The 11,389-nt window shown below is 41.3% G+C and overlaps 1 protein-coding gene across 1 annotated transcript in view; it reads right to left on the reverse strand.

Annotated features, from left to right (window-relative positions):
• Window positions 1-3,899: 3,899 nt before the first annotated feature.
• Window positions 3,900-11,389, reverse strand: part of SUCLG2 (succinate-CoA ligase, GDP-forming, beta subunit) — a 133,834-nt gene continuing 126,344 nt past the window's right edge. Inside the window, exon 9 of the mRNA XM_015424237.1 lies at window positions 3,900-5,742. Coding sequence (XP_015279723.1) covers window positions 5,627-5,742 — 116 coding nt within the window. The 3' untranslated portion in view covers window positions 3,900-5,626. The remainder of the gene's footprint in view (window positions 5,743-11,389) is intronic.

Here is an 11,389-nt window from a genome sequence, read left to right on the forward strand (position 1 = left end):
ACTCTTATCTGGAAGAACCAGGTTCGATTCCCCACTCCTCCACTTGCAGCTGCTGGATGACCTTGGGCAAGTCATAGTTCTGTCAGAACTGTTCTCTCAAGGACGGTTCTCTCAGAGCTCTCTCAGCCCCACCTACCTCACAGGGTGTCTGTTGTGGGGAGGGGAAGGAAGAGGAGTTTGTAAGCTGCTCTGATACTCCAAATGAAGGGCGGGGTAAAAATCCAATCTCCTTCTCCTCCTCCACTACTCCTAGTGTTGTGGGGGAAGGGAAAGGGGCGTAGTATAGCCCAGTCTCATCAGATCTTGGATGCTAAGCAGTGTCAGTACTTGAATGGGAGACTCTGAAAAGGAAGGCAATGGCAAGCCACCTCTGCTTCTTACTTGCCTTGAAAGCCCCTTGCTGGGGTCATCAGAAGTCAGTTGCAACTTGACAGCACAACACATAGTCTTGTGGGATGAGACTGAGGGATCAAACTCTCTGTGGTAAAGCCGTTCATAGAGCTACTGGGCATGTGCGCATAGACAGATACAAAGTGGAACCTTTGAAAAAAGTGGCAAACCCCACAAGGAAATCATGTAGAGAGAGAATGTATGTGGATAATTTAAATTTCACAATGTAGCGGGCTTGTTTTCACCTCCCATCCAACCATCTGCAATGGTAGATAATAAATCATGAAATAGCCTCAAAATGGAGGATTAGGTAGAACTAACATTTTTACTGTACAGCAAAAGAACAAGCCACTGACTAAGGCTTGAGTCAAGAGCAGACCTGGAATCTTGCAAAACTAGCCACAGCTGTCTGCACTGCTCACTTAACTCATTTAACTCACTTTTACGAAGCACACCCATGTCCCACATTTCCCCATACCAGGGATGACTCCTGTATCCACATGCTCAGAAGAATCAATTCAGAGAATTGAAAGAAAATGATGCCTGTTAATTACAATTTGTTAAACTTACAAGAGGTAAGGCTTAGAAGAGCTGGTGTGAAAAAGTATGAAAGATTCAATGGAGCAGATGGTAATATGAAGAGAGGATACACTTTTTTTTTTTAGTTGTTTTAAAATTAGCATTTAATTACTGGCATTCAGCCAGGAAGATCTCACTCACTGGCTGGGATCCAAAGAACTGCTTTGCATGTACCCAGTGGGATTGTCTTTTTTTTTTTTTCAGTTGAAGACCCCACCCATCATGCCAGGATACAATCTGCGTTTTGAAAGAGAAACAGAAAGCAAGGGTGACCGGATGTGGAATTCTTTGGATCTGGCCGTTGCACTGAGGAGCCACAAGAAATGTAATATCATGCCAAAATGATGCTGAACAATAAAGAGTAATATAGTAATCACAAGGTCTTCATCTCATCCTCACATACATCAGGAACAAAGGCTGTGATCTCCTGGACTGGACTTTTGGATCTTGATCACTACACAATTTGAGTTGCGATACCTTGATTTGTATGTAGTCCTCTGTTATATGTTCATAGTAGAAAGGTTAGGATTCTCATTTGCTCAGTGGTAGATTTTACACAAGGCAGTGTTCCCTCTAAGCTGAGTTAGTGTGAGCTAGCTCACAGTTTTTTAGCCTCCGGCTCACAGATTCTTGCCTTAGCTCAGGAAGGATGGCTCCAGAGCAAACTAATTTATGCAGCAGCCCAATCGCTCGCTCACAACTTTAATGCCAGTAGCTCACAAGGTAGAATTGTTGCTCACAAGACTCCGCAGCTTAGAGGGAGCACTGACGCAGTCCGTCTTAAGTGGAAAATCCTCTGAGCCTTCCTATCCTAGTAGTATTTGCAGACACTTTGTTACTTTCTTGCCTTCCTGGTGATGACTTGTTTCTGTTCAGCATGTGCTTGAATTGGTCCATTTAAAAATGTAAAGACTTCTCTCTCCAAATCCCACCATGTCATCTCCCCAAACTGTAGCTCATTCACAGAGTAACCTACTTCTGTCACTTATTAGCCCCAATATTCTCCTAGCCAAACTAGTCTTGATTTTAATAGAAATTTAGTGTCAGATTATCCTTCTCCTTTCTGATTCGGTTTTAGTACCCCTGTTCTAGGGAATATGTTTCTGCTTTCTTCTTTCTGTTAAAATCTAGAGGTATCGCTTTGCTATGCTCCAATTCAGTTAGGCAAGCTTTTGATGACAGGAACTGCTCTTGGCTATACAGGTCCTTTCTGCATTTGCCTGCTACTCCAGATTTTCTCAGTGTTCAAGTCCAGGCAATTTAAGTCCACAGTGGAAAAGTATCCAAATAATGCGGGGCCACAGCAGGCTGAAACTGGGCTGATCACTGAAAGGCGGTATTGTAATGCAGAATGGGGAAAAAAACCCGAAATAAAAAGGTTGAACTTGATTTTAGTGCAGAATGGGGGGGGGGACTGGATTAAAAAGAAGGTTGAATTTGACTTTAGTGCAGAATGGCTTGGAGGACACAGTGAACATGGATTAAAAGGAAAGCGCAGAAAGGGCCACAGTGTAGTAGGAAGCTGATCTAGGCTTAGAGATCCTAGGCAACTATATACAAATAGTGGCTTAGCTCTCTTGGAGTTTTTCAGCGGTGGAAGGGTATCTGCTCATGCAGCATGGCTTTCTCAAAGCCTCCCTCCTGTGGCAGCCTGAAATGCCACCCAACACATTGTTCCTCGTGGGGGGGGGGGGGGGATGTTTTTCCAAACCTTCCATAGTGATGAATTCCTATGTTAGCTGCGGCCAAAATAATGACGTTTCAGTTTAGACACCATGTAAAACCATGGCTTAATTAAATTAACTATGGTTGGGGTGATTATCAAGATGCAGTGGTGTCAATCAAATCAGGAGCTAATTGGTTTATTAACCCAAGTGTTACCCACGGTTTAGCAGTGATGCCTGAACGCAGACATCTTGGCACATTCCTGGTTTCAATGCTGGCTTGTTTTCTAGAAATGCTTTGCAGGAAGGAGAGAGATGGGAGTGAAACCAGCATTCAAGTGAGTGACTGCGAGCTGAATGCTGGTTTCACAAACTAACCACAGTTAAAATAAACCATAGTTTCAAATTATGTCTGAACCAAGCCAAAGAGCCTTGTCACACCCTAAAGACTAAGACATTTATTGTCCCATAAGCTTTTGTGGGCCAGATCCCCCTTCATCAGATGCACAAGAAGTGACATTATCTGCAGTGTAACTTAGTCACATGGCCACTCAGTCATTCTTGGGTTTGCATCCTTCCATACTCAGAATGGTGACTGACACAGTAGCACAGGAGACGGGCTTCTCTGAGGGTCAGTTATTCTGCCATCCTCTGAAAATAAACCTTTTGCGTACTAGTGTCTTCAACTGCAAGGCAGGAAAAAGTATGCCTCAAGTATCAAGATTCAATTAGAATAGATTAGCTCTCTCTCTCTTTTTCTCTTGTATTTTGTATTTAGTTAAAAGCAGCAAGGGGACAGAACTGGCACAGCACAGCAGTCCTGGCAAAGAGTTCTTATTAACTTGACCCATGCAAACAGCCCCTCATCCAAAACATCAGGCCTCCCATAACAGATCAACCGAAACTGGCTTCTGCACTTATTGCTTCAAACAAATATAGCTGTCTTGACCAGATACTGGGCGGTTGAAATGTAAATGTGCTAAGCAAATAAAGACAGATTTTAAAAAGTAGGAGATTAGATCTGTATCTTAAATTTGGCCCAAAGTTTGGGAAAGACTGATTACTTCCCAAGCAGGAATCCTGCTAACAGGTAAACCTTAATGAGCAAATATTTCTATTTTTCCCCCTATAGTGCACTGTATTCTCCTTGAATTTATTAAACAGCTAAACATAGATGAACAAGTTCCTCAAAATGGTTTGCACTAGTCAACAGTTTTCCTAAAAATACAGCATAGACTATAACCAGGCACTTAACAATTAGCGATTTATTAGATAAAATTCATATTTTATTAAATTACAGGTTTTCCACATCTTTACTAAATATATTTAAAGAAAATCAAAACTGAATTTCTGATTTGTGTCAGTGGAGCAATGTTGCTTATATCTCTATTTCCTGATTGGATAACTTATGTAAATAACCAGCATCTACAACACAGTTGCCTTCCAGAGTCAAATCAAACAAGCACACTGAAACAGTTACTGAGATGAAAAAAGGGTTTCGCTGCATCTTTTTTCTTTTCACATGTATTTTTTCCACACGGCAAAAGCATAATCAAGCCAATATTAAGTACTTTTAAGTTCAAATAACTTCAAACTGACAGTAAAGCACATATTTTTAACATTTCAATTGAAACCAATGGAACTTAGAATGTGCTTTTCTTCAGCTGGATTCCAGGTTTTTTCACAATAGTGTTTCTTTTCACATCACAGGCCTAAACCCTAAAGAGAGTGTATTCTTCCGTATGCTATGAATGGCAGTTCTACTACTACTCACATTGATTCCAGAAACTCACAGTCAGTTATTAGATGGACACACATGGCACCATAACATGAGGATATAGTGTGTTTCCCCTTCAATATTTCAAAGTGTTCACAAGATAGTCATTCATTTATGGTACAGCATACAAATGGGACTCTTCCACACAACTACACTTTCCGCTTTTCATCTGGTGTGAGGTACACACTGAGTATCAAAGCAGAAGTACTTCATTAAGGCATGTGTGAAACAAGCACATTCGCTATATGAAAAACAACAGCAACAAAAAACTATTCCCATTAATTTGGCTCAAATGACATAATATGAACAACTGGAAAAGTTCATTAATAACATAATGAATGGGATCCAAAGAGCTGCTTCTGGCATGCCCAAGACAATGGATATATCCAGTGGGACTGTTACTTTTTCCCCTTCAAACAGCGGGTCTCACGTCTAGGGCCATTTTATGCCGGTGTTGTACTGCACTTTGCCATAACCAAGCAAAGGGCCCATATGACAAGATACGAGCCCACTGGTTCATAACTTCTCCTGTTTGCAGTTCTGATCTACTTGTTGGCCCCATCTGAGAGACCATTCATCTCACCTTCTCACTGTGGGTGGCAGAGAGGATTGGACCCAAAGGGAGAGGGTAAATGAGTAGGCAGTAGCAAAACAGTGGGCTCATCAGGGAGCATGGTCCACTGTAGGCATCATATCAAAGGATCCTCCAAAACCTGGAGCCAGCACTGCCCATGCTATACTATAACCTTCTTTTAAAAAAACATTTTGCTACAACAGGGCTGCTTTTTGAGAATTATGAAGTCAAATGCCACTTAGGCAACTGGAACTAATGCTGCAGCTCGTTAGATCCTGACCATGATAATCGACATGGCTTTTACTCCTCTTGGATGATAAAGATATACCAAATACGTTATTAAAATTAGAAGTCAAGAACAAGAACATATTACAGAAGAAACCTGAATGATTACATCTGTAGGTCGTAATTGTAGTTGCTCACAGGCTAGTCAGAATAATTTGAAAAGCACAGGTCCTGTGACTTCAGTATTAACACAGATCTGAACTTTTACACATTGGACATTTTGTAAGTTCAATATCAGGCAGAGAGGGCAGATCTAACCCTACTCAATGTTCAATTATAAATCCTAAATATATAATTTGAGGCAACATTGGGAATGTCAACCATTGTGAACTGGAGATTTCTTTGTTGGCAGTGCTTTTATTTCTTTGTCACACTAGCCACTGCCTTCTTGGCAGCATCTTCAAGGTCACTTGCTGAAGTTATTGGAAGTCCACTTTCATTCAGAATGCGCTGGGCTTCATGAACATTCGTCCCTAGAAAAGAAGCGGGGAAACTTAAATAATGTGTACTGTTAATTCCATGGAGATGAAATGGCATAGCTTGGTTTAGCAAGTAGCATGCAAACGTATGTGTTTATTTAATAGGAATAACAATTGAGGATCTACGATGTTTTGCATATGGGGGAAGCTCCTTCTCTCCCTTGACTGCATAGCTGCTGCCTCAATTGGCCTCTTTAAACTTTCCTGCTTTTAACAGGCAAGTGGAAGCAAAGAATCCTCTTCACCCCTCGCTCCAGCGCTGCTTCTCCCTGCAGTCTTGCTTGTCAGAAGCCCGTGGGAAAGTTTAAAGAGGGCAGCTGAAGCAGTGGCTGTGGAGGTGTATGGATGAGAAAAGGCTGACTCTCATACACCTATCTCCCTATTAAATGCTCATTATAAAATCTTGGCAAATACATCAACAGAAAGATTGAATATTGTTTTATTTTATATACATATGGATCAATTGAGATACCTTGAAGGACATGTCTTAAGAGAGGTAATTAAGGTTAATACAAGAAAGATAATAAATTTATTTTCCCTGAATACCTAAAAAACCTGAAAAAAGAGATATATTTAATAATGCAAATATTAACAGCAGCAAGAATTGTATTTGCCAAGAAATGGAAGGAAGACAATATTCCTACTAAAGATGAGATTATTATTAAGGTGTTTGATATAGCAGAAATGGAGAAATTAATTTGTATTGTGGATGAAAAAAGTGTTGAGAAATATGAAAAATATTGGTTTAGTTTTTATAACTGGTTGGAAGAGTCAAAATTCAGCTTAAATGAATGAATAAGGCCAAATGTTGAGTGTGATGGTTATTATAAGTATGTGAAGATATCTGCAAAATGGAAAAGTGTTAAGATGTGTTGTATTTGTGAAAAATGTGGAAAATCCAATAAAGAAAATTATAAAAAAATACCTAAAAACCTGTACTATTACATTTTCTAGATGCTGAAATGGTATTTGATAGATTTGAATGGCCATTTTAAAGAAATCTTTGAAAAGCTTTGATACAAGCCCAGATTCAGGGTCTGGGTTAATTTATGTATCTCTACTTGCCAGATTAATGTTTAAATTTAAGATGAGTGAAGCTGGATGAGTTATATAGCAATAAAAATAAAGTGACAGAAATGCTATTGTTTTTGACTTTGCAATATTTATCCAACAAAAAACATGAAACCAGATGCAAGCATCTGAAATGGTAGGCAACTAACTGCTACAAGATGGCAGGCAACTAACTGCTACACAATATTTAAAAAACAGTACAACGCCATCTGGCTCGGAGTTTTGGGCTCGGGTGTCACCAATATGCTGATGACACCCAGCTATATCAGTTGATGGGCGGCTGCCCAGACTCTGCCCCCCAAAATCTAGCCAAGGCCCACAGTGTTCCCTCTAAGCTGAGTTAGCTCACAGTTTTTTAGCCTCTGACCCACACATTTTTGTCTTAGTTCAGGAAGGATGGCTCCAGCGCAAACTAATTTATGCAGTAGCTAAATTGCTCACTTACAGCTTTAATGCCAGTAGCTCACAAAGTAGTTATTTTGCTCACAAGACTCCACAGCTTAGAGGGAGCAGTGGCCGAGGGGTTGGAGGTCATGGTAGAATAGTCGAAGCAAAGCCGGTTGAAGCTGAATCTAGCTAAGACTAAGGTTCTGTGGCTGGGTGTGTGTGTGAGATTCAGGATTGGGAAGTCAACTCCCAGCCCTTGATGGGGTACCTCTGACACTGGCACCTACCATCAGAAGCCTGGGGGTGATCTTGGACCCCGCTCTGTCTATGGAGGCCCAGATCACCAATGTTGTACAGCGGGCATTTTTCCAACTGCGCCAAGTTAGCCAACTGGCCCCCTACCTGTCTCGCCCTAACCTTGCCACAGTAATCCATGCAACAGTCACCTCCAGGGTGGATTATTGCAACTTGCTTTACGTAGGGCTACCCTTGAGACTCACCCAGAAGCTCCAACTGGTACAAAACGCAGCTGTGCAGGTCCTTATGGGGACTCCACGGAGGGCACATATTCATCCAGTGCTGCGTGAGCTGCACTGGTTGCCAGCAGAGCACCAGATCAGATTCAAGGTTTTGGTGATTACCTTTAAAGCCCTTTACGGTCAGGGACCAATGTATTTTTGTGACCGCCTCTCCTCATATATCCCCCAAAGGGCATTGAGATCAGCAGATAAGAATCTCCTGGTGATTCCTGGCCCCAAAGATACCCAGCTGGCCTCGACCAGGGCCAGGGCTTTCTTGGCCTTGGCCCCAGCCTGGTGGAATTCTCTGCCAAATGACATCTGTGCCCTGTCTGATCTATTAAAGTTCTGCAGGGCATGCAAGGCAGAAATGTTTGGCCAGAACTTTGGTTGAGGCCAGTGATGGTTCTGAATAGGACATCTTCTTTTTAAATATTTATGCTGAATGTTTTAATACTGAATTTTTGTAGCTTGAATTGGTTTTAAACTTGTACTGAATGTATGTTGTTGTAAACCATCCGGAGCCCTGTGTAAGCAGGGAAGGGTAGTTAAGAAACTGAAATAAATAAATAAATAATGAAGAGGAATTGAAGAACATGTTTTTTGAGCAAATTAACCCACTTCAAATGATCCTGGAAGGTGAAGCTCATACAATTGGTTCATTCTTGGGTGAGTGACAACCCTTCATCAGATTTTGAGCTATGATTTAAGCCACAAGAATATGTCAGACAAGAAAGATTAGCAATGACAGTAGACATGAACAAAGTTCCTTTATTGTTTACTCTATTGATGACCCAAGGATATTACTTTGAAACAAAGGACACTGGGTTTACTCATAAAACAGAATGAAGATATGGAGGCATATATTGTTAAACTGTATGTATAACTTTACTGGGGGAAAAATCTATTCTGGGGTTTCAGCCAGTATAGGACATTGCCTCCTCCCCAAACATGTTTCACCCCACTTTAGAATTTTTTAATTTGTGGTATGATAGTAGTTTCAATTTAAAGGACGGGTACTTGATTTCAAGTAAAATTTCAGGTTACATTCCCCCCCCCCCCCCAGTACTATGCCTGTTATAAAGACCTGGAAAAAAAACATAACAAACTTCATCAACTTGGGGAGTTGAATACTCCATGGTTAATCTGTTTGGGGCCAAGATTCCCTCAAACCATGATATAAACACTCCCTACCCCACTGAAAATTATTGATAGCACCAGGATCTTCCTGGAATTCTTGCAGTCCTATCAATTTAGGAAGGACTTGCTAGGGCTCTGAGTTACTCCAGCTGGCAGAGGTAATCTTTTCCAACCCTGGTACTTGAGATCCTTTTAATGGTGGATATTGAAGCTTGAACTTGGAACCTTCGGTATGCAAAACTGGATCTTTGAGCAACAGATCCTGTCAGATACCCGATGAAGCTTCTAACCATGTTTGGATATAAACAGTCTAGGAATCATTGTGATATAATACTTTTCTGGGGTAAAACAAGTCTTGTGAATCTCAGAGCTATGTTAGTTGATACATCAAGTTCAGACAACATAAGACTTGTAGTTGCTGAAAAAAAGGGGTGGGGGTCCATAAATTAAAAGAGACGTTTCGGGAAAGTGTGCGTTACACTCTGTCAAACTCCTATAAAAGGCAAATGCATAGCTAAATGAGAGGAGATTAATTAAAAGAGATGACTGATTGTTGCTCACATCTTGTAGCTCTTTGTTCATTAATGCTGCCAGAAGACAGGCCCAGTTGAATCGTTCTGGCAGAGCGATCACACAAATTTCATCTCTCCCTGGCAGTCTCTTCTGTGTTTTGATGCCATCCATTTGAGCGCCTCCTGACAACAATGGTACCTTTTCACTTGCTAGTTGGAAAGGTGATGGCTGAGACAGAAGGTCTGACAGGGAAAGCAAAGACAGGCCCTGTCCTAGTGGTCAAGCTCTGGAGGCTTTCAAAACCAGAAATACTGATGCCAGGAAGAATGATCAGTGCAGAAATGACAGGTACATTCCTGGAGCACAGTGACTCTCCAGAGTGGAGGTCTCATTTAGGCCTTGGTTGAAAGAAACTGTACACAACTGTGAACACATACTCTATTGACAATCCACAAACCATGAAAAGCAGGCACTCTATAATTCTATTTGTTTCTGCCACTCTCTTTCCATCCCCATAACAGACTCCCAAATGCAACCTTCCAAAAGGCAAATACCACTTTGACCTCATGCTCTCTTTCTTCCTTTGCCATTAGAATGCAATTAATATCTTCTTCACATTAAACAATTTGTTGCTGCTTCAGCCCTCTAATCAGAGCTCATCCCAGATGAGAGCACAAGATTGTTGCTCCAAATACTATTGTATACCTTTTATGAATATGCTGACATAGAATATGAAGAAAAATTATAATCAGATTCTTTGAGGGTAGGAATATTTCATTTTAAAAAATCTGCTGAACAGTTTCAAACTTCCAGCTCTAACAAGGTAATTTTTTTCCTGAAGGGAAGGGTTAAAGATTTTTAAAGGGATTTGCCAAACGGCAGCAAACTGTACCAGCAATGCAACATCACGTCTTCAGTACACTGATTACTGGCATCAGTTTAATAACATAACCATGACTGGGACACTTCTCAACCAGTATTGGCACATTCCAAACACTATGGAAATGATAAAGATGCCTGCAACTGAGATCCATAAATTGCTGACTTTCTGGTTAATCTTGGACATGGGTGATGGTTGTAGTTTCAAAAGACACCTCAAACACCCTCAATGAACTGGCTCCAAGTTCAGAAGGCAACAGAATTTAGACAAATGGCACTTAGAGCCTACAGATTTATGTCACCACATCAGGCCAGTGTAGAACAGCCGTTAAAAGACTGGACTGGGAGAGTCAGATTCAAACTCAGCTGCATCACAAAGGTTGGTTGCTGAATTGCATGTTCTTGAGCAACTGATTACATAATCTTATGTCAGTCTACCTACCACACACAAGGTTGTTGTGAGAATAAAAGGGATGGGTGGGGGACAACCATGTGAAACTCTCTGTATTCTTCAGTAGAGGGTAGGATAAAAATGCAATAAATAAAAAACTTAAATCCTGGAAAACTGTTCTGGCAATCCTGGTGTCATCTCATGACTGTTCCTTAAACACAACATGACCCATAGTTTTATATGGTAGTGGATGGGTATGAGTTGTTCAGGAAAAAACGGAAGGGTAGAAGAGGAGGTGGAGTGGTGCTGTATGTGAGGTGAGGGCTAGATTGTCAGGAAGTTCTGGAGAATGTGGTTGACAGCCCCATGGAATGTATATGGGTGGAAATAAGGGGAGGTAGGACAAAGGGTATTGTTGTTGGAGTCTACAACAGACTGCCTGACCAGGGACAGGAAATGGATGCTGCCCTCCTTGAACAGATTGGTACAGTATCCAGACACCAGAACCTTATAATTATGGGAAACTTCAACTTCCCCGATGTGTGCTGGGAGACAGGCTCAACAAAGCGACAAGAATCACACAACTTCCTGACCTGTCTGGCCAACAACTTCCTTTTTTAAATGGTGGAGGAAGCTGCAAGGGGCTTGGCCATACTAGACTTAATATTAACCAACAGGGAAGAATTGGTAGATGGGGTGAAGGTGGTGGAGACCTTAGGGGGAAGTGACCATGTCCTCCTTG

The sequence above is a fragment of the Gekko japonicus genome, unplaced genomic scaffold (genome assembly GCF_001447785.1).
Source record: "Gekko japonicus isolate JY-2015 unplaced genomic scaffold, Gekko_japonicus_V1.1 scaffold2009, whole genome shotgun sequence".
NCBI lineage: Eukaryota > Metazoa > Chordata > Lepidosauria > Squamata > Gekkonidae > Gekko > Gekko japonicus.